General features: G+C 40.0%; 1 protein-coding gene across 1 annotated transcript; it reads right to left on the reverse strand.

Annotated features, from left to right (window-relative positions):
• Positions 1-308: 308 nt before the first annotated feature.
• On the reverse strand, positions 309-27,882 carry rbpms (RNA binding protein, mRNA processing factor). The gene is made up of 9 exons (XM_058384523.1): positions 27,337-27,882; positions 18,193-18,270; positions 17,630-17,668; positions 15,722-15,784; positions 13,255-13,405; positions 11,507-11,634; positions 8,986-9,049; positions 2,141-2,302; positions 309-1,841 (listed from the first exon to the last, which is right to left on the reverse strand). The coding sequence occupies exons 1-7, from the start codon at positions 27,391-27,393 to the stop codon at positions 8,993-8,995; spliced, it is 573 nt and encodes a 190-aa protein (XP_058240506.1). The 5' UTR covers positions 27,394-27,882; the 3' UTR covers positions 309-1,841; positions 2,141-2,302; positions 8,986-8,992.
• Between the last annotated feature and the right edge of the window lie 42 nt (positions 27,883-27,924).

The following is a 27,924-nucleotide window of genomic DNA, read 5'->3' on the forward strand; positions in this document are numbered from 1 at the left end:
TGTGCACTGGTGTACAGTCATGTTGGAACAGGAAGGGGTCATCCCCAAACTGTTCACCACAAAGCATGAAATTGTCCAAAATGTCTTGATATGAAGCTGAATCATTAAGAGTTCCTTGCACTGGAACTAAGGGCCCGAGCCCAAACCCCTGAAAAACAACACCTGAATGCAATGATTTGGAGGAGTGTCCCAATACTTGTGGCAATACAGAGTGTGTGTGTGTGTATATATATATATATGTTATTAGACTTGCTATTTTGGTGTGTGGATTATCTGGTAAGTGAGATAAGCAAATTTTCAATACTGTGTCACAGGGAAATATTTTTTATTTGGATCATTTCACCTCAAAAACATACAATTCTCATAGAACTTCCCTTCAGCACCTGGGACACTTGCCTTACAAAATAAAAAACAAATCTTTTCCTGAAACAGATCACAGACCATGCTTCCTGGAGAGCAGGTCATGAATACTGTGTATATCGTGGTGTAAACGATGTTCAGCACATGCACACATAACTGTAAGTCTTTGGTTTTGGAATATATGATATGTATTATTATTATTATTATTATTATTATTATTATTATTATTATTAAAGAGGAAGTCATTTTTATCAGAGATATCTTCATTCTGATTGTCTTTGGCAGCTGGAATGAAGCAGGAAAGTAAAACATTTTGATATCCTCACACCCCTACACACACACACACACACACACACACACACACACACGACACACACTATAAACATTCACCTGATTATAAAAATACTTCTGTATTCGTCTTCAAAAGGTCTAAAAATGTACAGCATCTCCATTCTGATTACGACATGCTTCAAACGATCGCGGTTTGCTAATTATAATCAGTGTAAATAGCGACAATGATAACATAGGTTATAAAGATAATATTGATTAATACACAACCACAACACTGAAATGGAAGGAGTGATACACACTGCCTGCATCCTCGAGATCTGATCTGTGGGGATTTATGTTACACTGACAGCCAAAAGCTTTTAAACGTCCTATAGTTTAACATTTTACAAACCAGGGAATATGTATTTATTATTACAGTCAATAAATATTTATTACTAAAAAATAAATGTTTATTATTACATATGTAATAAATCCAGAAATATTTCTTCTTCTTTATTAATGTTCAATAAATCCAGAAATGTTTATTATTAAATGTTTAATTATTGGAAGAATGTTTATAATGTTTAGAGTGTTTAATTAATTGACAAATTATTTTATATAATTGGAAACCCTACATTTTTAACACTCTAGATATTCATGTTTTAGCACCGTCTCTCGAGTGTTGTATCTATAGACTTTAAAGCCTGTAGTCTTTAATAAAACACTTATTCCGAGTCGCATTAGGATCTCAGAGCGAGATACTCTGGATCATTTTGTTCGGGTTGTGCCGATAATAAACCTTCGACTGGCGATATAGGGCTGGGTTACATTTTCATATGATAAAGAAGTCAGAATTAAGTATAGAGTATGATTACGATACTGTAATACAGTACTTTCAGTTTTTCATTCTGTGAAAAGAATGAACAGAGTGATGGAGTGAGAAAATGGTATGAAGGGAGAGAAGGAAAGAAAGATGCATGGAGAGACAGAGAATATGTTTTAAATGGTGGTATATAGTAAAAATTTACCATGAGACTATACTTGGTCTAATTGAATAGGATACAGAGAGAGAGGGGGGGGATGCAGGCCCATGTGCACTCCTTCTATACAAGTGTCAGTGGTGTAACAGTAGAGAAAAGGGGAAGGGGATGTGTGATGGAGGCAGAGCTGGTCTTGATTTGCTCTTTAAACCCGGGGGAAGTGGTGGTGACCTGGTGGAACGAGGGATAGAGAGAGTGAGAGAGAAAGAGAGAGAACAAGTCATTTCACACTACATATTCACACCTTCTTTACTCATCGTTTGCTTTCTTATCCCCGAAATCCTGCTTTCCCCACCTTTCTTACTTACATTTTTGTCTCTCTATCTATCCCTATTTCTTTCCTTATCCATTATTCTCTCTATTTTCTCTATTTCCATCATATCTTGTTGTCTTTACAAGTACATTAGAAGTAGCAATGAACAACAAACATGCCATATAAAGTGGTAAGGTGAGATGGGAAGTGTCCTGACCTGTGGTCCATGACTGAGGAAGGTGAGTCTGGAGGTCCCTGGTTTGGACTTTGTGGTTGGAGATAGTTGGAGAGAGAGAGAGAGAGAGAGAGAGAGAGAGAGAGAGAGTTGGAGGGGGTAGCAGCTCAAGGCCATCCTTAGCCACCATCACACATAAGGAACCTGAGAACGATAACAAATCGAAAAAATCTTCATTCACAACTGGACTAGTCTCTTAAACACTGACGATGTTGTTCTCTAACCGCACAGTGGTCGTGTTTACAAGGAGGTTGATGGAACGTGTCCAGGAAACAAAATCAATAACACTCTGTAGCCTTGTCTCAGTGTGCTCACTCAGTGAGGTACAGAGCATGATTAATCCCTGGATTATGTAGTAGAACTGCCGAAAAACTATGCGTGTAACGCTGGACACCTTTTGTACCTGGCAACTGTGGTCTGTTTGACGTAATGCGAGCGATGGAGCCACGAGATGCCGTTGCGATTTGAACGACACCGGACACACTGGGGGTTTGTTCCATACAGAGCTGTTCCCAGTTGCATTTTCCACACGTGGAAAGCTTGTGGAGAAATTTTCAGAATGATCGACTCAACCCAGCGTGAAACATCATGCTTGTATTTTCTTAGTTCACATGAATGATGCGAGTTGTGTCACCCAAATGAGGATGAGGTTCCTTTCTGAGCCTGGTTCCTTCTCAAGGTTTCTTCCTCGCATCATCTCGGGGAGTTTTTCCTCTCCACCCTTCACCTCAGGCTTGCTCATTAGTGATAAAACAGTAACTTTTCTCTATGTTTCTATACTTCTGTAAAGCTGCTTTGCCCATTGTTAACTGCGCTATACAAGTCAATTGAATAGAATTAAACTGAATTACAGCAGTACTTTATAGTAATTACAACAGTATTTTTGGTGTGAGATCTCTAAAATCACTTTGGCTGTGTACATAATGTATAATGTGAGAAAAGTAAGCATTCAAGACAGACATTCACTACAATGAGAGACATTCAGACCTCATAAGCACCTTATCGTCATTGTACATTTTCTTCTTCTTCCTTCTACGTCCACATTAATATGGGTCTATGGCAGCCCAGAGAATGCTTCATAAACATTTTATGAAATTTGGCACAGTGATAGAGGACAGTCTCAGGGACTCTCACAGCAATTTTGGTGTATGCTGTTCAAGCAGTCTCGCACCACCAACAAGGGGGGACTTAAACTAGTTGCAATAACAACTACATAAGCAACATCGTAGAAACTTTACTCTGGATATATATCGATGTTAATTCCTACCACATTTTCATGAATTCTTTTTGCTTCTTCTCCTTCAGATCTTCACCAATGATTATGAAATTTATATAAAATACAGAAAAATTGGTACATACATCAACCAGGCATAACATTATGACCACCTGCCTAATAATTGGTCTTCATCCCCCTTTTGCTGACCCGTCCTGCACTGTGTATTCTGACCCCTTTCTATCAGAACCAGCATTAACTTCTTCAGCAATCTGAGCAACAGTAGCTCGTCTGTTGGATCGGATCACACGGGCCAGCCTTCGCTCCCCACGTCCATCAATGAGCCTTGTCCACCCATGACCCTGTCTCCGATTCACCACTGTTCCTTCCTTGGAGCACTTTTGATAGATACTGACCACTGCAGACCTGGAACACCCCACAAGAGCTGCAGTTTTGGAGATGCTATGATCCAGGGGTCTAGCCATCACAGTTTGGCCCTTCATCAAACTCAAAGCCCAAATCCTTACGCTTGTCCATTTTTCCTGCTTCTAACATCAACTCTGAGGACAAAATGTTGACTTGCTGCCTAATATATCCCACCCACTAACAGGTGCCATGATGAGGAGATCATCAGTCTTATTCACTTCACCTCTCATTGCTCATAATGTTATGCCTGATCTGTGTATAGTATATTTAGTGTTACTAACAACCAGAAGTAGGGGCATTATCTCAACAGCTGCTTTACCTTTCAAACTGTCCTTGGGAACAAGCACTAATGATCCCAATGGCTTGGACCTTTCACAAAGTCCTACTTTGTACTCTTAAATGTACTCTTAAAAGATAAGGAATGATTGTTATTGATATTTAAAGCCAGCAGGTGCGGTCAACTCTCAGTATGTAGCTGCTTTTCTTCTGTCAGAAGATGTTACTGATGTTGCAGTGGAAAAAAATCATCATGCATCACGCTCCATTGAGCCATCCGAGTCTCCATCAATGCTCCTGTCAAGGCTGGTTCAAATAGCAGAATCACTTAGCACTTACACACACACACACACATCTACTACTGCTTTAGCCCTGTTTATTTTAGTTCAGTTTTGCTCAGGTTCAATAGGGGTCAGAAGCAAGAGGAAAACCTTTAGTATTTTTATTTGGGCTTTAAAACATTTCTTTATTAGGTACATCTACCTTGTAGCGACACTCGTTGTCCATTTTATTACTTAAACCTAGCGTACGATCAATATTAAACGCAACCTTTCGAATGCTCTGCACAAAATACAGGCAAAATCTACCTTCTGATATCGCTTAAAAACACACAGCCTATTGGTGTTTATTCTGCTTCCTTTAACAATCACAATTAGAACAATGCTGTAGACTATTATTTTGAACAATATTATATAACAGGAGCGTCTGATCTGACTGGATTTCAAAAGGAGCACGAAAAAAGCATCTAGAGAGGAAAGTCCCTCAGTGGGACGGATGTTTCGAAAGACAGGAGTGAGTTTAGTAGCTTGCATATTAAAATGCTGCAAATGGCGTTTGGTTCAGTTTCTGTCCGATCAACTCGGAACAGGAATCGCAAGGCGTCTCGGCTCCTTACTCGAGTCTAAGTGCCGTTTTCAGCACCTGATGAAATGAGCTATGGGGTGAATGTACTGAAAATTTCAGTACATGATGTTCAACAATCAAATCCGGGTTTGAGAGCTGGATCAACTGTCTGGCTCCTGAATAAAAAAAGGCAAGGCTAGCAACGCTAATCCTGAGGAAGATCACTGGCTTTTTGCCTGGGACAACACACACACATGCACACGCACAGCTGTCTATAGTCTGAAACTTGAGCAAAAGAACAAAGGAGGCATAGAAACAGCACTTCCTTATTAGTGAACCTCAGCTGTGGATAATACCTCCTGTTGGTGCTCTCACACACACACACACACACACACTCCTAACCTTCCTCTCAGCAGTAAAGGCAATGCGGGGATTCAGCTGTAATTGCTTGGCTAGTCAGGCCAAAAATGCTCTGCGTGCACGCACACACACACACAAACACACACGGTGATTTCTAACTGCCTCAACATTCAGTTCAGTAGGCATGACTTACAGTCACAAGCTGACTAAATGTATTAAGGCTGTGTGTGTGTGTTAAACACAGCTTGAAGGACAACACTAACAGTATAAAAAAGTAGCCACGGGCATAAGCAATGTAAATTTGCACAGCCATTAGCTTTACGAACAAATTACACCCCTTTAACACAAACACGTTTAGCATCCAGGATTCTTACTTAAAATGTTTGTGTGTTTGAGCTACATGGTTATGTCCGTCTTACCCAAAAGCTTTTTTTCTGAATGCTTGCTACAAGTTCACACTATAAAGTTTTATTTGTCTTTTTTATTGTCCAGTCTGTAAAGCCATGATCTCTTGTTTTCCATTGGAGGTCAGGTCAGCTGTCCACATACAGGTGGCTATATAGTGTGTAATACAAGCTAACCCTGCTGTATAGAAAAACACAAAAATGTTATCATGGGTAATTGGTTCAGCAGCCTTTTTTGGCCAGTTAGTAGCTAGTAGACAGGATAATTCCAGCTGTTGTACCTTATTGTGAAGAATTTAAAAAGAGCACTGCATGAGCTGCTTCTAGGTGTTAGCTCAAACAGCTAAAGCGCTGCAGGTAGACAGGGAGTTATTCTATAAATTGTGCTGATAATATCATGAACAGCACCTCACATTTACATCTTATAGGAACTGAAAAAGCAGACCGGCTCTCAGGTCAGCGTACGTCTGAAACTCTACTCCTACTCACTGGCTCCCAAAAGGCCGTCCAGTTCAAGCTTGTTTATTCCACCGAAGTGGCGGAAAGCCGTCTCCACCTTGCTCAGATTTCCTGCCTCTTGCAAATGTGGACTTGTCATTAAAAAAAAAAAAAAAAGGCAGGACAAATTAAAAAAGATTACAGCACACGTCCTTTTGGTTATATTTAGCCGATGACTGAGAGGCTGTTTTATTTTTTCAATTTCAGAGCGTTACAGCCGGAGTTCCTCTGTTGGCAATAAAGAGGCATCGCGACTCAGTATTCCCAAAATAAACGATAAACTCCATCAGGCTATTTATAAAAGTGATTACATGCAAGGGAGCAATTGTGAACTCTGAAAAGGTCAGCGCTGAGAAACGGTCACCAAAAAAAAAAACGAGCAAGAGAAAAGAGAAGAACAGAAACCAGATATTCTGCATGACATTATACTTAAATGTTTTTTAACAACCAATCAGTTGATAAGAAAAAGAAATAGGCCAAAGTTAAAATGTGTTCAGTGTCAATCTCACCCCAAGGGGACTAAACTTTAGAGGCTGTTGTTGCTAACAAGCAAGAGAAGTTTTTAGCTGCTGATTGTGAAGCATTGTAAGGAATGTTTGTATGATGGAAGGTAACCTCAGCACTGGGGCTGATGACCGGTGATCTTGGCACTGCCCAGTGCACATTAAATAGCAGAGAAATTCAGTTCCAGGGCTCTCAATTGGCGCAACAGAAAAAGTTCGTCCTATCATCTGAAAACTGCAACCCTAGTGAGGCTCAAGAGATCAAAACTGGCTGTCTTCTTTGTGTGGCAGTGGTGGTATACTCTCTCTTTTCTATCACTAGCACAAACCAATCATGGACTTCTTTGCATGCGGAAGCAGGTGTATAACGGTTTCCTCTGACATGTCACAAAGCATGAGAAGCAGTTCAGAAAGATGTGGTGGCTCCAAAGAAGCACATGTTCAGCTTCACTGGTCTCTGACTGGTAGCACAGAAATTCTAGTATGTGTAGCTTAGTGGTTTGAATCCCAGGTCCACCATGATGCCACTGCTGGGCCCCTGAGCAAGGCCCTCAATTGCTTAATATAAAATGAGGTAAATTGTAAGCCACTCTAGATAAGAGCATGTAAATGAAATCTGCCTTTTTCTATGCCCTTCAATCCCCTTCCCCAAAAAATCAGTTCTGTAGATTTCAAAAAGTTAATCATTCAGATGTGCCCTTAAGAGCAACAGAAAGTGATTGTGGATTTAGTTTCCACTCTCAGTGTCACAGTGAGTTGTTGTGGAAATCAAGTAAAGGCAGTTCACTCTTTTATAGTCTCTTTCCTCTAGTTGAACACCACTGTGACACACGTTGTGGCTCATTTTCAACTGAGATGCAACAAGGAGATTTGTAGGGCTAAGTGATGAGTGAATCTGTTGAAAACCTGGCAAGAGAACAAATCCCTAATTGCAAGTTCAAGGTTAGACAAACAGGCAGTGTGCAACATGATAGTTTCAACATAAAACCATGAAATCCAGAAAAACAGGGCCAAGTATAAATCCAGCAGAAGAATGAACATGTCAAGGCCTCTCCAAGTGCTGCTAGGATCGTGGAAGCATCATAAGAATTTGGTAGAATCTGAAGGTTTAGCTTTATTCATATGAATGGGTAGAAGAATCTTTGGGTCATTGAGGCTCAGTGAGTAGTAAATGTCATGTGGAAATATGACATGATAACATCACATCTGTAAATCGGATGCATGTTAACGAACGGTTGCGTAAAAGCCATGAGGTGGAGTAAACATAAATGAGAGGAAGTGGTAGCTCAGTGACTAAGGTGCTGGTGGACTGATCAGAAGGTTTTGAGTTTAAGTCCCAGATCCACCAAGCTGCCACTGCTGGGCCCCTGAGCAAGGCCCCTAACTGCTCAGCTGCATAAATGAGATAGTCAAGATAAGGGTGTCTGCCAAATGCCATAAATGTAAATAAATTGTTCATATTAATTCATATAAATTCACACAAACACCACACTGTTTCTTGGAAAATACGAATGCATTTTTTTTCTTTTTTTTACGGTAATGAGTAAACATAATGGATTTTAAATGATTTAACCTTCAGGGGTGACTGGGTCCACCTTTGGCTGAAACCAGGAAGTGGTTATAGCCAATAATGACTGTACATGGTGGCGCTTTGGTGGGTGGTGCCAGTAATTGGCGGGCTGGGGAAGTTGAACCCGTATGGTATTCTCAGAGGAGATCGGTGATAAGTCTGTCGATGTGTGGAATTCTATAAGGATGTTTTTTTGTTGCGTAGTTTCTCACAAACACAGTGGAAATGGCCCAAGTTTAGTAGATCCGCTACATCAAACTGTGCTCAAGCCAGCGATAGTCCAGTTATAGCCCTCTGGCAAACAGGAAGTTCCGTCTACAAACGCCCTAATGTGGCCTGGAGTGTGTGACAATTAACCAGAGAAATGAGTCGGGCTATCTGATGGAAAAAACCAAATGGCTGTAGAGGCACTTCTGTATTTATTTGACTCTGCACACTAGACTGGGATTTGTTTGGAGCATGTCTGCATGAGTGTATGGGTGTGTTTGGCACGGGCTCATAAACCCACATCCACCCATTAGACCCCTGCAGATTCTAACAAGCCCTGTTCCTGTCTCCTTATATATCAGTGGGATTGTGACTGGGTTGTGTGTTTGAGGGTGCGAGAGCAAACAAATGAGCGCCAGATCGCTCATGTTTTGGTAGCAAGAACACAAATAACAAAAAAAAACTGTAGATTGGCTGGACCTTGCAAATGTGTGAGTGCTGTGCGTATGCCTGTGTTTGTTACTTACATGTATTTCAGCAGAACTGCCTGGACTTCCAGCCCTGAGCGTCTGCTGGAGGGAGCCAACGGATCTAAGCGGGGGTTAAAACCATAGGAGAGTTTTACAACATGCTCAACTAATAAATCAATTACATTAATTTGATTTTCAGCAGTATGCCTTAGTGAAATGCTATTGCAAGCAGCTGCAAACACACCCACACACACACCCCCCACACACATACACACTAAACCTGCCGTGTTTTAATCATATTGTTCTATTCAGGTCAATTCTAGTGAAGGGGGCGTGTCCCCTTTTTTCTGTCAGTAAATGAGATGTAAATTAGATTTAATGATAAATCTGTACTTTGGTTTCCATCATGCTTAAAGGCCATGGTGTTTTTTTCCTAATGTCTGTATTTATTATTCCACCAAGACAACATCTGTTGTCAGACTTTTATGATTTCGGTTTGCATGCTTGCGCCATTGAGCAGCTCCACGTCTGCTTCGCCATCGTTGGGCTTCGTTTATCAAGCTGGATTACGAATGGATTTCTTTGGAAATCTTTTGAACAAGCGATTCCAAATGAACAAATCAAATCATATCTTTTGCATGGATTTATGCACTTTTATATCTGTACTATACTGTCATGTTTACATTGTATAATTACATTAACAGCATTTAGCAGATCCCCTTATCCAGATTTATAGAAGTGGCTTGGAGTTTCTACCAAAAACAAATTCTCATGCTACTTTATTAGCTCAGGGACAAAGAGAACCATCCAGAACATTTAGTGAAAACCAGTAATTTTTGGCAACTATTGGCAGTAAGTAAATAAGGAAGGAAGGAAGGAAGGAAGGAAGGAAGGAAGGAAGGAAGGAAGGAAGGAGGAAGAGGAAGGAAGGAGGGAGGAAGGAAGGAAGGAAGAAGGAAGGACGGACAGGTGGATGGACAGACAGAAGGAAGGAAGGAAGGAAGGAAAGGAGAAAGAAAGAAAGAGAGAAAGAAAGAGAGAGAGAGAGAGAGAGAGAAAGAAAGAAAGAAAGAAAGAAAGAAAGAAAGAAAGAAAGAAAGAAAGAAAGCCTACACAAACCCAAGTCAAATAAAAGTAATCTTAGGCATAAACAAATGCCTTAACTCATGAAGAATTTATTATTACTCACTTATTACTATGTAAATGATATTAAATAGATTTGCACAGAAAAACTTCCACTGTTTTCTTTCAGCTGTTTTTCTGACCACTCGTTATTTTCTGCTCCCAGCTGTCTCTGCACTTGGACTTTTACGGAGTTTTATCAGCATCACTACACGCAAATGAGCTGTGTCAGGAAAGCGAGTCCGGAGATAACCGGCGTCTCTGTAGCATTTGTGAACCTGTGAGATAAGTTTAGTTTGGTTCGCCTTACTCAGACTTTTACACATCAGAGGGAAATGCTTATTTATTTTAGACAAACCTTCGACTGATGTAATCTGGATCAGTCATAGGTGTATGAAGTGTAAGGAAAAATGTAGGCCTCATGAATTTTAGTGGAGCTGAAACGCTATGACTTAAAACAGAAAATCTGGAAAAAAAAAAATAAAACTCTCTCTTGATCCTCCTCTCTCCCTGATCGATATGAACCTACTTCAAAAAAAACATCACTAAAGCAGGTACCGCCTGAATAAAAGTGTTGTGTGTGGTTTTAATGGATTGCACATTAAACCTCACACGCAACAACGTTTTCATCCAAGGCTTGCGTCAAAGCATGTGATTTGCAGATGTGATGCGTCATCGAAGATGGAGGGATAATCAAATTCCGCTGGAGGTTAAGAAAGCAGAAGAGTAAAAGGTGGTTTGGGGTTCATTAGATGTAGCTTGGGGTCGGTGTGTTGAAGTGTGCAGTAACCTCTGATGAAGGTTTATGATTAAAGTAGGTAGATTAGGTTTCAGTGTTCAGTATGAACAATTGACTGCTTGCATCATGGCATTTTCTTTCTTCATGAAAATCATTAAAACCAACACATCTAAAAACTTGTATTTTTACATAGCTGTATAATCAAAACCAGACACCAATAAAACAATAATCTCTATGCATGTGTTCAAGAATATTCTTCTTTAAACATAAATGACATTCTTATACACCGACCAGGCATAACATTATGACCACCTGACTAATATTGTGTTGGTCCCCCTTTTTGCTAAACAGCCCTGACCTGTCCTGCACTGTGTATTCTGACCCCTTTCTATCAGAACCAGCATTAACTGTGTGTGTGTGTGTGTGTGCATTTAGCAGGTGTGAAAATGCTCAGTCAGTACACTCCAGTGCAATTTACAGTAGAAGGGACACCTGTGCAGGTGTGATTATGGAGCAGATGCTGGATGCGCAAAAAGTAGCACCAATGCCCAAGAACATCTTACAACAGACAAACAAACAGGAGTGTACTAATCGGGTTATCATCATGTGTGACTTGTTTAGAGATTCGCAGAGATTAGTGTTTAATGTTAGGAGTGCTCTAGACTTTCTAGACTCTGCTGTACAGATCTGCAGGGGTGCGTGTGGTGAGTGTGTTACCTGAGTGTGTAGGGAGGAGGGGTAGGTGAAAGCGGGCGCAAGGGTGTGTGATAGGTCAGCGGGGTACAGCGGGTATGATGCCCACACGTCAGGGTTGCTAGGATACAGACCAGGAACTGTGAGCTCATCTGGAAGCACAATGGGAACAAGACTGAGACGTACACACAGAAACACACACACACACACACACTGGTAGTACACCGAGTGCTCTGACTCACTTACACACATATGGGTGGGCTTTATCAGTGGTTTTAAATTAGTCTATATGAGTAAAACTGTAGCGTGTGTGTGTTCATGCAGTGTGGTAAATCCCAGAAGTGCCAACAACTTCAAACAAGACGATCTGTAATATGTTACACACACAATGATTCGGTTTCGTTCTTGTAAGTATCCTCTGACATGAAGCAACGTTATCTGACACAATTATCAGGAACAGAATGTAGTGCAGAACACTATCCTACATTAATTATCAGCATTTCTCTCTCACAGAGTGGTGTCCCGTTACGTTATGTTCTCTGATAATCATTTCCTTCCATATTTTTTGCTCAGGGACCGCAAAGGGGATGTCTTTACGTACCTCCAGCAGATTTTAGATAAGGATTAGTCACTAAACCTGAACACACAGGCAGAATGTGTCTGGGTGTGTTTATTCGTCTCTTTATAGCCAGGACGTCGTTTCCGTTGAAACGCAGGATGCTTGGTTGGAGTTTATAACGTGATTTTCATTTTAAATCAACTTGTACCTTGTATCTAATTAACCTGAAAGTACATAATCATAAATATTGGGACAGTCACTGTAACTGAAAACTATCATTAGTGTAAACATGATTACAGAAAATAAAGCATCCAAGCTAGCACTGGATTAAAATAAGCATGTGTATGTGTACATGTGTGTGTGTGTGTGATACCCAAAAAAAAAAAAGTCAAAATCCCAGAGATGACGGATGTCATGAGGAAAATCCCATTAAGGGAAATGTACTAATGGATAAAAGATCCAGAGAGCAAACCTCAATATACACAAGTTAAAAATTAGATTGTGAAACTAAGTAATGAAGAAAAAAGGTCGAATATTTTATCAGTACAGTCAATGTTCACCGCAGAGAGAGTCACATACAGACGTGTCATGCCGGGAGATCTTTAAGCAATTATCACGTTAGACATGTCGAAATATTTCTGAGGTGAGGAAGGGTTTTAAATTTCGCTCTGTTCGCTACAAATCCTGTCTCAGAACAAAGGGATCGCTCGATCAAGTGCTATAAAATGGAATCATTTCTGCTATATATATTAAAATGGTTAAGAGAACATTTTACGTAAATATCTAAAGAGGTTTTTTTTCCCCCAGTTACTAGTTCCTAAAGAATGAGGATCTAGTGAGCAACAGGTATCACAGTATCGTGTTCCTGTATAACGAAAAAAATTTTTTGGTGTAACTGGATTCACAATCCAAACCTGGTACACGTAAAAGCAACAATAATGTTTATCTGTATCTTGACAACACTACTACAAATTAGAGAAAGGACTGAAAGGAATCATTGTTTAGTGTTACTAAAGCAAAACTAACCCACATGACCTGCATTATACAGGGTGTTTCCCAACTTCTCTCCCAGTCAGACCTTTTATCTCAGACAAATTCATTGGAATGGGAACACTAACAGTGATACTGATTACGGGTGCAGTTTGGGGGGCCGGTGATCTTATCAGCGATGTGTGTAAGTGTGTGTGTGTGTGTGTGTGTGTGTGTTACTTACAAGCTTCCCGGCTGATGAAGGGCGGGCCAGGGCTCTGCTGAGACGGAGGGGGGTTGGGCGTCCCTACCAGTTTGCTCTTGGCCATCTTGGTGTTGGCTTTGGCGAACTCCAGCCGTAAAGTCTGGGGAATCTCCGGGTCGAAGCGAACTCCCTTTAGAAATGGCCAAAGGAGAAAAGCTCTGACACACACATATTGTTAAGCAACCAGAGACACTGTTCATGCCTCTTTCATTATCAGTAGTCCCAGTAGGTTGGGTAATAATGTAATCTACATATCGGCGTACAGGGTGTCTGAAAATCCCTGGGAATATTCCGAGCAAATATATCGATATAAATACAAAATCCGTCAAAACATGGTACAGCGACTGAAAGAAAGAACCGTAAAGAATAAATGCAAAATTAATGATATGTAGTTTTACACTCTCTCTCTCTGCTTCTCGTGTTTATTTCTTTAGAATCATGTTCATGTCCATCGCAAAGCAGAATTCCATTTTATATAGATGGTGGTGTAGTTTGCACCCTTCTCAGAATTCCACCTACCATCAAGAGGACGCCGTTCATCATCACTTACACTGACATGATGACATACTGGGGATTTAATAATAAATATTATATTACACAGTACTCTGCAATCTAAATATATATATATATGAACCAACTAGAACAGTTTCTGCTACATACAGGACGCAACAGTACAAAGGTTCACGTAGTATCGTATCTTTAGCTCAGTAAGAAGCCTCTTGTTAGTAACCAGCTGTTTGTATGGCATCTGAAGGTATGTGTTAATGCTACAATCCAGACATGCTTTACACACTGCCAGCATCTTCACAAATAGTGTTGTGGCACTGAGGAGAGAAACAGGCTTCAGTCAGTTATTTGTCACTTTCCTTTAACGCACAGTTCAACGCGACTATCCACTTACTATGCCTCAATGAAAAACTGAAACGTTCTTTCAGATTTATTCCTTTTAAAAAATCTGATTATAAAGAAGCAGATTTCATGGCATTGTATGTACCAGTATAGTCTATAGTATATTCCCAGACTGATAGTATATTATCATCCTCTCTATTGACTCCGCTCTTTTTAAGACGAAAAGTCATTTGCTCAGACAGAAAAGCCCGAGTTACAGACAGACAGAACACGCAATCAGACTGTCTCTGCAAACACCGAAGAAGAATGTTGGCCGGGTCGCTGTGGCTACCAGCATGCTCAGAATCAATATTAGACATCTGCGCTGTGGCCCGACAAAAACACGCTTAAAATAACCACATCGTGTTTTTTCCTCTGAATTTCAGAAATAAGACATGAAACTATACGGAGCATAAACAATAGGCCACTTCATATCCAACAAAGACGTGGTCTGTAATGAAAGAAATGTCGCCTCAGGCGCTTTGAACACAAAGTCAACTCGGCATAAGAGGATTGCAAACACACATACGCACCTTATTCATTTCCTCAACTTCTCTCGTCTCAGTTGTCACATACGAAGGCAGGAAAAGAAAAGAACTTTACCGGACACTCTAAATACACACAGTTGTGGATAGGACATGGAAACCTCATGCAACCATGTAACCTCCTGTTCTTGGCTGAGAGGAGTGGGATCTGATATATGATCTGTTGCATCCCAACCACTTCAAACCTCGAAATGTTGTGCATTCTGGTTATTTGAATTCTGTTGACTCAAACCAATCTGTTCATTCTCCAATCAGGTTTTTCATCTACAATGCATTTCGACATCTAGCGCTCGGGTTTTTTTTTTCGTTGTTCGCACTATTCTGTGCAAACTCTAAAGACTCTAGAGAACCTGCTGTGTGTCAAAATACCAGTTTCTAAAATACTCAAACAAGCCCATCTGGTATCAACAACCAGGCCACGGTCAAAGTTAGAATATTAACTAATGCTCTTGGCCAACACCTTCATGATTTCGCGCACTGTGCTGCTTCCACGTGGTTGCTATATACAGTAAATACAGTAGGTGTCCCACAGGGGCGTATTCTAGTCCGCTCATCTGTATTACCGAAAGTAACGTCCCAGTTCTCATGGATCGAGTGGTATTGAGTAAGATTATGAAGGCTCTTGTGCTTAAAGTCTCGAGCAACCCGGAAGAATCCACAGAGCTGTAATGAGATTCTACACCGTGTTAATTTGTCCCGGCTCCCTGCTGCTTTCAAACACAGCATACTTCAACACACATCGATCACACACACATCAAAGAAGTGTACAGAATCTACAGAGAACTAACACAGGAACACAGAGAGGCTAAACTAGTCACTGTGCTGTGTTTGGGAAATTATAGTTAGACTTGATATACTGTATAGTGGGTTAGACTTGATATATAGTGGATGCATATACTTTACCACCCCAAGATCATTACTAACCAGATATTGTTTAGGTGGTGGACTAGGTTAGTGCCATGGCAGTGAGTGTGGTGTTGGTACGAGAAAATGTCACGCAAAACCATACTTACATTCAGGGCGTTCTTGGCTGCTTCAGCCTCTGATCTGCTGTCGAAGCTCACAAATCCGACCGGCTACAGAGCGGAGAACAAACAGAGACGAGGACAGACAGAACAGGGTTAGAATGAAACGGAAAATTAATTTTGTTAGGATATGCTCACATAACGACAGGAATGTGACCTTGTGGTTTTGAAATGTACAATAACGCTGCATAATGGGGTCAAAGATTAGGCACATCTGACATTTTTGGCTTGTTGGGACATCTGGCTGGTCCCCACTGAAACTTTTATTTGGAAAAAAGAATTGGTTACCGTGTTTAAGGATACTGACGTTAGGGTTAGAGGTATAGATTAAGCAATAATTATTTCAGTGGAAGGTCCTCAGATGAGTAGCAAAACAAGCATGTGTGTTTGTGTCAGAGAGATGAACAGGGGGGAAAAAATATGTGCAGGGAGGATGAGGCCATTCCGAGTTCATTCCCTAGAAAGAGGGAGAGAGGGAGAGATAGATATATGCACATATTTCCTCTCTCCCTCTGTTTCTCTCTGTCTTTTCTGGTCACTTACTCATACCCTTTTTTGTCTTTCCTCTCTCTCTCTCTCTCACACACACACACATACCCTTTTCTGCTCTCTTCTCTTACCCACACTTTCCCTTAATTCTCTCTCTTTCTTTCTATCACACACTTCCTTGCTCCCTTGTGAAGGAACTCAGGGCTGTTATTAATAGTGACACTGAGCCATACTGCTATATATGGTGATCTCTTTGTGCCTCTTGAGAGGCCTGGAATCGACTGATTTACATTATTGCTGTCATCTCCTCCTGCTATAACACTAACACACACACACACACACACACACGTGCAGACTGTTCTGTGAAACCTCTGATGGACAGACCGAAGGGGTTTTTTTCCCCCTTCACAGGAAGTCAGTGATGTTCCTACTTCCTGGTGTTTTGGGTTGATAAGCGCACTTTTGGATGTGAAACACTCATTCACTTCTTCAGCTGTGAAATGAAGAGAAACACTCAGCAAAAACATAAAAATGACCTCTAGTAGGCACATAACTGTGCGACATAAATTTAAACAGATACAGATAATCAACGTTATCTTGATTATCGTTTGCAAAGCTGTTGGTGAATGAGTTTTCAGCTACAAATATAGACAATGCCATTAAACGGAGTACTCTTGCTGATTATGATTCATTTCTCAGTAAGAATTATTCAGAAACAAAGAGGAACCTAATGTGAGAGTTACGACTGTACGACTAACCCGGTGACTTTGAAGGGTTAAATCAAGCACTCGGATGAGAGAAAATTGCCGAAATAGATGAAGCGTAAAAGCTTAGAAGGTTCACACACTGTATTCTGAGCTCTATTTTGTTCCGATAAAAGACTTTGTGGTTACTAAAACAATGCTGTACGAAGGTCGGGTAAAAAGACCGTGCATAATGTCGATTTATTACTTGAATAATGCAGTGAATGAACTCCGAATGCCCTCGTTCTGTCTGCACACACACACACCATCTCTGCTAATTTGCACATCAGAAGTGTGTACGGTGTCGATGTGCAAGTGTGATCCTCTAGAGTCAGATATAGAAACCTTCTGTAGATCCTTGGGGGAATTTGTCAATCAAAACTAAATGGGACAAGCAACACTAATACAAACACACGCAGAAACACAAACAGCAAAATAAGCAACCACAGCTGTGCTTTCGCTGTATTTCAAGCCAGCTGTCCCCAAGTCTGTGTCCAAACCCTAGTATTTGCCAGAGTATTAGAGTTATTATTATGATAATCTGTTAAAGAACAATCTACCAAGTGCTCAGTGAGCACATATGATCCTTATATGTGATATTTCACACATGTGCAGGATACCTAACGATTCATAGATTGAGACAAGTCACCTCTCAGTATCTCACCTGTTTCGATGTAAGTTTAATCAGCGAACCTTCATATCCCTAAGACAAAAAAAACATCATCATCATAAAGACCTCTAATACAGATAAAGGAACTGTACCAAAGTGTAAGGTTTATTCTCATAATACATCACTCAAGATGCATATTTACAGACAAAAGTAAAAATCTATATCCAGTGATCTATATTAATTCTATCTCTGATATTTTTTAAAAGCTATTGATTTGGGATCAGTATTATAAAACATAGAAATATTAATATTCAAATGTTGCGCAGATATTGGAATACAAAATAAAATAAAACAAGCCAACCCTGAAACCCTGCCATGAAATATTTACCAAAGAGGCAACAGATTCAGTAAAAATTCACTTACAGTATTTAAGCTTACTGATTAAGTGGCAAAACACTTATCTGATCACTTCCTAATTGCTAGCATCCTTCAAAGGTTACAGTTAAAATGACTAGCCTGTCTAGCAACCGAGCCAATATTCTATTAGAAATTATATTAGAGTCCTCCTCTTGGACTGTTCATCTCTGTGCTTGGTTTGGATTCTTAGTGTAACTCACCTTAAAAGGTCTGAACAGCAGGTAAAGCTCACGGGGTTTGATGTCCAGCGGCAAACCGCTGACGAACAGAGTCCGAACCTGTGCGGTGAAGACAGAGAACTGATATTACAGATGATTCGATGTTTTTTTTTATTTGTTGTTACATTCAGCAGAAAATGCTGAAGAAGGCTTTGTGACATAACACACATGATGATTTTCTGCAGATGGATCAATTCAGAATTGGATGTTGACTGGTTCTCAGGGTTATTGATCAAACATGCCTTAACATACCACACCAGAAGGGGTAAACTCACCAGGGTTCGATTTACAGTATACAGTATGGCAAAAGATGCATAGATTGCACAGTTCTGGTCCTGGAAAAATCCTGGAATTTGAATGATTATAAATATGAACCTATATCTTGCGTTTTCCTGTCTCTTTCCGTCTCTCTCTTTCTTTCTCTCCCTCACCCCTCTCTCTGGGTTGTCTCTCTGACCACCACCCCCCCTGGGTCTTCTCCCTCTCTCTCTCCCTCTCTCTCACTGGGTTTTTGCGCTTTCTCTCCCTCTCTCTCGTTCTCCCCCCCCCTCCGGGTTCTCTCTCTGTCTCTCTCTACCTCTCTCCCTACCTCTCAGTCTCTCTTTTTCACTGCCTCCCTTAAGCATGTTTGTTATTCATTGTTTACCTCGGTAGTATACAGTACAGTATGGGAAAGCATGCATAGTTTACACAGCTCCAGCCTATTTTATTTAAATCAGAGTTTTAATATTCCAGTCACTGTTTAAATACAAAGTGCCATATAGACTTGAAATAATAGAGAAAACTTATATATGGAGTGTTTGTTCAGAAAGGGAGTCATCACAGAGTCATGTATATGACTAGCTTAGACTCAACGAGTCAGTTGTTATCTAACCTACATCAAATGTTTCAGAAATTTATCAGCATCATGACTGTGATGTCAAACAAATTCTATAAAGATGATGTGACAAGCCCATGTCTGACATTCTGTTGATAAAGAATAGTGAGAAAAAGATTTATTTTATCTTAAATGATTTACAGAAACTGACCCTAGTCTCATATTTATGTCCTTTAAACCATTTCTTTCACGTCTACCCACTGATCCACGCTCTACTCTCCAGGTTCAATCGGAGCGAAGACCTGAGTGAGATCAGCCACCAGTGACACATCAAAACAAACAGAGACAACCTAGCAACTGGTGGCCCTTATTAGTTTGGCCAGTTTAGAAGCTCTCACACTTATCATCTCATCTCTCTTATCTGAATTTGAGCTGGGGAATCTATCGCTTAGTTCCAGGAGGGGGTTTAGCACTTGGTTTGGACAGCTGTGAAATCACAACTTCAGTGAACACAAGAGCTGTTTATTACAAGGAGCAGGATATGAGAGCGGCTTAATGATACCCGGCGACACAAAATGTCATAATGAGTGAAGGCATTTTCGCAATACCGCACACATCAAACTTGGAAACGAACTGAATCGAAGCTACTATTTTTTGATGAAAATGCTGCAGATGATGCTAATGCTCTAAATGCATCAAACAATCATTGTGTTATTGTATAACACAATATAACATGGATATTTATTTGCTTCGCAGAACTGGCTGTCAAGCTAGATGCAAGGTTCAAACCTTCAGATTCAGAAAATCTATTTGAGCATTATTAAATTTGAGAGTATTTTATTTTTTAGTAAATTTAGTATTAGTAAAGCATCAGTTCTTCGCAAAAAAAAACAAAAAAAACCTTAAAATCATTTTCCTCATTATTTCACTCATTATTATCTGCTGAAACTGCATGCAATCTTTTTATGATTATGATAATTTGGCTAAATACTGAGAAACCCCGAGACTAGAGACCATGTCAGTCATTTTTACAACTCAACAAATGTCTGTAACAATTATGCTGGATTTTATTTCCTAGAAAAGGACCAGAAGAAATTTTTAGAGAGATGGCAAAAGTCATCCTTCAGCAGTATAACTTATTGTACACAGGGAATCGAATCTTGCCCAAACAGTACATTATATACTGAAATCCAACTCATATCACCTTTTGCTTTAGGGAACATTAGCGAAGAACATGGGGAAGTTTCCAGATTATTTATTATCCAAAGTACAGAAAGATCCAGGAATTTGAATGATTATAAATATTTATCTCTCTCTCCCACTCTCTGGGGTTTTCTTGTCCCTTTCTGTCTCTCTCTCTCTCTCTCTCTCTCACTGGGTTTTTTCTCTCTCTCTCTCTGGGTTTTCTCTCTCTCTCTCTCTCTCTCTCTCTCTCTCTGTCTCTCTCTCTCTCTCAAGCATGTTTGCTATTAATTGTTTACCTCTGTATATGGAGGTATGTGTGCTGAACCAGAAACTGTTCTAACACTCACTTTAGTTTACTGCTTGGCTGGACACACACACACACACACACCTGATCAACCTACTCCTAAACCTCAGCTGTGGAGTCAGGGGTGTCTCATGCCTTATTTCGCTCAGTCTCTCTTTCCTTCTCTGTCTTTCTCTCTCTCTTTCTCGCTCTCTCTCTCTCTCTCTCTCTCTCTCTTCCCCGTATGACTCATGACCATAAAAGGGGTTTTTTCTTGCTGAGGTCATGCATGCTCACTGTTACAACACAGATTGAGGGTGAGGAGAAGATTAAAAAACACACACACACACACACACACACACTCTCTACAACAATGAACGTTACACAAGTCATATTTCACAAATATCATCTGTATATTTGACCTACACACACACACACACACGGGAAGTGCACAGTGCAGTGAGACGCCGCAGACGTGATAAGAAGGAAAACGGCTGTAACTCTTCTGAATCTACACACACTCTGTAAACAGTGTGATATGATGAAACAAGAGTTTCACGCTGAATGGCGGATTTCAGAGTTTTACCCATTACTGTATGCAACACACTGCAGCTTACTGTTCACCAAGTTACAAACCAACACACTGCACTGAGCTCATTTATATTATATAACCAACTGTTTATTTCTAAAGCAACACTGCAGTACACAAACGTTTATACTGATGTAGAAACCCTCAGAAGAGAGGCAGAAGAGTATACAATAAACACACACACACGCAACAGCTGATCAAATCACACACGTTACACACACACACACAGCAAAAAAGAGACAGGCAGAGAGAGAGAGAGAGAGAGAGAGAGAGAGAGAGAGAGTACAAGAGAAAGGGGGAGAGAGAGAGGGAGAGAAAGGGGAGAGAGAGAGAGATCTAAGTGTGTGTGTGTGTATACAGAAAAGAGAGAGAAAGAGTAAGTGAGAGAGTCTTCCTCACTTCCTTAAGACTCAAAGAGAATCAAAGAGAAAGAGAGACAGACACTTAAAGAAAGTGACACAGAAAGAGAGACAGACACTTAGGGAGTGAGAGAGATGCTCTCAGAGAACTTCAACTTGGCAGAGAGACGCTCACAGAGAAAAGGGGAGGGAGGGAAGGAGAGAGAGAGAGAGAGAGACTGTAGCTGTCTCACCTCTCACATTAGACCCTCACTAGACTAGTTTGGCTCAATCTATATCGTACTCTGCTCATTCTTCAATACCTTTAAGTTGTGAAAACACTGTTGCTAGGCAACCGGGAAACATGGACCCCTGGGCGTAATAAAGATTTAGCTAGCTACCACAAATGATGTCCACCTGAAATTGATTTCTGAATCAAAATATATAGTTTCAATCAGTCGTTCATAAAAAAAAAAAAAAAGTCTCATGAAGCATTTGATACAGTGTTGAAGCACGCTAACACTGAAACCTAGACAAAGAAAAAAACAATGAGTAATTTCCTTCACAGCTTTATCAAATATCACTGAAAATCCCAACATTGCGTCAAACTGAAAACTGAGCAGTGAATAACGCCGCGCACTCACATGGAGCAGTGAGCTGGATAGGTAAACACAGCTTACATTACTCAGTATGGAAGGAATAAAATAAAAGTGCTGTGAGAAGGAAATCATCGACGACAGCGGCCCTGAGATCAAGAGGGACCACTGTATATACATCGATCAGCCATAACGTTATGACCACCTGCTTAATATTACATCAGTTCCCCCTTTTTGCTGCCAAAACAGCCCTGACCCATCATGCACTGTGTATTCTGACCCCTTTCTATCAGAACCAGCATTAACTTCTTCAGCAGTTTGAGCAACTCATCTGTTGGATCGGATCACATGGGCCAGCCTTCGCTCCCCACATCCATCAATGAGCCTTGACCGCCCATGACCCTGTCACCGGTTCACCACTGTTCCTTCCTTGGACCACTTTTGATAGACACTGACCACTGCAGACTGGGAACACCCCACAAGAGCTGCAGTTTTGGAGATGCTCTGATCCAGTGGTCTAGCCATCACAATTTGGCCCTTCATCAAACTCAAAACTCAAATCCTTACAGTTGTCCATTTTTCCTGCTTCTAACGCATCAACTACGAGGACAAAATTTTCACTTGCAGCCTAAAATATCCCACCCATGATGAGGAGATCATCAGTCTTATTCACTTCCCCTCTCACCGCTCATAATGTTATGGCTGATCGGTGTAAAGCACTGATTCTGGAGACTCCTTTCATAAATGCGACATAAGCTTCTCCTTCCGGCAAACATCACCGAATCAATCTGTTTATCTAGGTGTAGTCGCCCACCGGCGTATGAGCTGTTAAAATGGAAACGAAAACACATTAGAAATAGAGCATTAATATAAACTTTGCAGCTGGACCTACTCTAAGTGCTGCTGTTATATAAGGGTAACATGGCAGACTGTGCTGCTAGATGGGAAAATGTGCACTGAGGTGGTGAGACGGGGGGACAACACGCGGCAGAGTCCAAGCGCATTACGGTAGAAATGATTCGATAGATTCTGACCAATCAGAATGGAGAATTCATTAGTAATGTAGGATATAGATTAAGGATTAGATTAAGTATAAATACTAAACATCACCAGGTATGGTTCATGAATCTTTACTTTAATCACAGGAGAGATTATTATGTCACAGTGTTTTGTGTAACCATTCATCAGCAAGTTCTTGAGTTGCTTCTTAATGCTGAGATGAGTGAAAGCAGTTTGTCAGACTCTGATTTTCTCTCCCTCTCTCTCTCACACTCACACACACACACACGCTTGTCTCCGACAGCCGTTTCTGACGCTAAGCCTTTTTGTCTTTTGAAATGGCGGACAAATGGCCGAGATAAGATGACAAATCCCCTGGAGCTTTTAAAAATAAACCATGACAGCAGTATGTACACACACATATTACAAAGGCAGCTCTGCATCTGGCCTTGTGCTGACATGTAGAGCTGCACAGAGGGAGACACACACACACACTTAGTGGATGATACCGAGCTACACATACCAGAAAATAGTTCTATTAGGGGAATCAAAAAAGGGGATACAGGAAGACTCTCTCTCTCCTTCTTGTGTGCTCACACACACAAACACACACACACACATAAAAGATGATACTGAGCTACACGTACCAAAAATGTCTAGTTGTACTAAGAGGATCAACAACAGGGAATACAAAAAGACTCTCTCTCTCTTTCTCGAGCATGTATACACACACACACACACACACACACACACACACAGTTGGAAAGGCATTCATGCTTCCTCCTTCCTTGCCTAACTGTCATCAAGGATCTTTATTTTCCAGTGAGAAAGTTTTATAAAGGTCACTCTGGTCACATGACCGGCAGCACAGTTTCAGTCACATGACCTCCTCTCACAAACCTCATGTCTCATGCTGATGAAAGCTGAATTTCTGTGACGTTCGAGGAATTTGTGAGAAACAGGTCTGAGACAGTTGAACACGTTCGGTTACACTGCTACACGTGTGCCGTTAATCGTTTTTTCATGATAAATCTTTATCATCATGGACTTTTTCAAAAATATTATTAACCAGGACACTTTAAAAAAAAACCACAACACAGGATTAATATTATAAAGAGTATGGATTATTACAGCCTGGCCTTAGGGTTCTAGCTGTAAAGAAGAGCAGTGTGTAGGTAGGAATAATCAAGTCATCGGCAGAGTTAGAAATTAATGGCATACTGTATATAGGGTTTATTTAAAAACAAAATAAAATAAAAAAAAAGACATGGAGATGATGCAAGTTCTCGCTTGGGGGAAATAGCGGGACAGAAAGAAACTGTAGTCGGTAACATTTATTTTTGGCAACAGTCATGTTCTCAGTAGGGACTGGATTCTTTAAACTCGCTGCAGTTTACATAACAGATTTATATTGTTAGGTATAGACCCAGGGCTTATAATATGTCTATAGCTAGCTATGGATTTCAGTGACCAGACATGATAAAAAACAACAAGAAGAACAAAATACTGCACTACTCCAGGCCAACACATACAAGAAAAGTTTACATTTGGTACATAGCTACATATTAGGGATAAAATAGTTTAAAGCTCCTTTGAGACAATGTCCACTGTAAAAGGCGCTATACAAATAAATTGAATTGAATTGAATTGAGGGCAGCACCCTGGCTTAGTGGTTAGCACTGTTGCCTCACAGAAAGAAGCTCCTGGGTCCGAATCCCGGGTTTGAACAGGCAGGGGCCTTTGCAAAGGGGAGTCCCTGTGCCTGCGTGGGTTTATTCCGGGTACTCCAGTTTCCTCCCACAGTCCAAAAACATGTACATTAGGTAATTCTAAATTGCCCATAGGAGTGAGTGTGAGTGTGTGTGGTTGTCTGTCTATATGTGTGGCCCTGTGATGGACTGGTAACCTGTCCAGGGTGTACCCCTGCCTTTCACCCAATGTGTGCTGGGATAGGCTCCAGCAGATCCCCGTGACCCTAATTAGGATAAAAAAGCGGGTATAGAAAATGGATGGATGAATTGAATTGAATTTAAACTCAACATGCTTCATCATGGTGCAACAGAATGCATCTGTTTAACCCGCTTACCCCAATGTGTGTTATTTTCATCTAAAATCACATGTTATATCCCTTTAACTAGCAATCTGGTTCATCATACCTTATTAAGTTATGTTAGCTACCACATTTCAGCCTGCTGGACAGCACAGTGAAGCTTTCATTGCCCTATGAATTCCTCATACTTGCACTGTTCTTGGGAAAGACATTATAATTAATTGCCACAGTTGCTGGATGTTTTCTTCTCGACTCCACGGTTATCGATCATCATCGTTTAAAGGTTAAGCTAAATTTCTTTCCCACATGTGACCAGCACGAATTTCTCTCAGCACATGTGACTATGCATTCACACTGTACAACACTGTATGGGTTTGTGCTCTCAGAAGACTTCTGCTTTTCCTAACTAAACACCAGAAAAGCCCAGGTATCTTTATACATATTTGGGATGAAGTGGTCATGAATAGTTTTTTTGAGTTACAATCTGTACTAGTGTCACAGACAGACACGGCATATTAAACGTCCAATACAATGAGAGATGAATGATGTGGCAAAATCAACACAATTTATCACAAGACTCGAAGACGTTACACAACCAACTGAACACATTCACTATTCTTGGCTTTCAGGTTATTACTGACAAAAATTCAGACATCTAGCCACTTTATGCCTGTAAGGTTTTGTATTTTATCCCTAAAATAGAGATAAAATAGTTACTTAACTTTAAACTTTATCATTTTTCTTCTCTGTTTCTTTACTTCAGTAAAGCTGCTGTCTATTGTTATACAAATGCGCTATACAAATCATTTGAATTGAACTGAATTGAATTGAGAATTTATTATTATTTTATTATTATAAGATATTGCAGCAGATCAACAGGTCTGACTGGTGACCTAAATTATGAACCTTTTGGCTAAATAAAATCACACTAATCTAATAAAATGTGATGTTTCGGATTTGTTGTTGCTTCTAGGATATACTGTATACATTTTGCAAATTTTCATACAAACTTTTTTTTTAAAATATAAGGTTTTCCATAAACGACGATGCACTGATTCTCAGCACTTTTAATACATTATTATTATTTGATAAAAGTCTAATAAAATAATGAAACCCTATCTATCTATCTATCTATCTATCTATATAATATGGAGAAAATCTGACTGACATTCATTTGATAGCTCCAGTAAAAAAAAAAAAAAACAACAATATTTTTGTTAATTATTATTATTATGAATATCATCCTAGCACATCTGAAGTTTTTTTTTTTTTATTTGCAAAATCGCATTATGGACTTTCACATTTTATACCTGCATTTAGACTTTTACATGAACATGGTTTTAGTTTTTATGTGTAATTTTACCAAGATGACACATTTAATTAAATTATGGAGGATTTTACTTTATTTTTCTTTAGATGAAAAATAAATAAATAAATAAAAATAAAAATAAAAATAAAAATAATAATAAGTAACAATTATCCAAGTTATCAAAATTCTTCATGTTAAATATTACAATAAACATTATCAGTACTCCTTTATACATCAAGAATGATCCAGATTATGGAATAATACAGATTGAATTAAATGACTAGGTGAAACTAAATAACCTCTACCATACAGAATAACACTAACTAGTTCCGAGACATGACTTTTACTTTACATAACACAACTTTGGCTAACTTAATATCAACTTTCAAGTTTCAGGAAGCACTGAAGTTAAACTTACATCCCAAACGGCCCCACACTCCCTACATAGGCACACTACATGCGTCTGACATTCCACAGCCTACTTTAGTTCACTAACAGTGTCTCAAGGGAAGTGTTTGGTATTCAGCTAATCGGTTGAAAGCAGCATACAGGAAACAGTATGTCAGTGGAGTTGGGTACTATAGGTACCATAGGCACATTGTTTATGTAAACACTAGTAAAGGTTTAAAGGTGCATTAGAGAGAACAGATAAGTAGTTAAGTAGGTGGATTTGACTTTTAATGATTTTTCACACACACACAAATTCAGTTCCATGTACAGGAAGCCTGAGTTAAGTTTCTATTTAAATGACTGACAGGAGACCCATCCAATCACAAGCCAGCTTTCCGGGCCGGAATCCACTTTTCCTAAACAGGTTTTCTCAACCACTTATTACACTCATGTTGGTGTCAGAGCTTAAGCATTTATGTTTTATCATGTGTTACTTATCATTGAGGTTATTTATACAAATTAGACTAAAAAAAAACATAGATCTCCTATTGGTCCTTTAATAAAACTCACCTCTTCCTCGGGGCCGTTGCTGTATTCGCTTGTCTCGTTTTCCACTTGGCTGTTCATCTTTAACAGAAATGTTGTTGTTTTTATTATTTTTAATCCTTCTCCGTTAGTTTTACTTTGAAAAGCCGTCTGAGAAAAGCATCCAAATTTAGCACAGCAGTCGACTAAAAGTCATTATTCTTCAGGTTAAAGTCACTAAAACTAACCAAACGCTGTTTCTGTGCCTTTTGGGAAGAGAAAGCTGGGGACTGCTGCTGCTGGAGCGCGAGCTCTCTGTGCGCTGGTGTGTGTGTGTGTGTGTGTGTGTGTTCGGATTCGCCGAGCGCGTCTCTCTCTCTCTCTCTCTCTCTCTCTCTCTCTCTCTCTCTCTCTTTCTCTCTCTCTCAAAAGTCCATGGCTTGTGGGAAAGTTCCCCTCTCGGGCATCAGAGAAGGGACGAGGCGCGTGAATGGGCGTTTTTCTCCTTTACTACACAACAGCATGCAAGATCTCCCTAAAGATCAGACAGGAATGGCGTGTTCTTTCGCACAAAATTGTTTTCTCTTTCCGTGATGTGTGAAGCTAGCTCACACTAACTAACCACATCCAATC

Source organism: Hemibagrus wyckioides, linkage group LG29, assembly GCF_019097595.1.
Source record: "Hemibagrus wyckioides isolate EC202008001 linkage group LG29, SWU_Hwy_1.0, whole genome shotgun sequence".
NCBI classification, from domain to species: Eukaryota; Metazoa; Chordata; class Actinopteri; order Siluriformes; family Bagridae; genus Hemibagrus; species Hemibagrus wyckioides.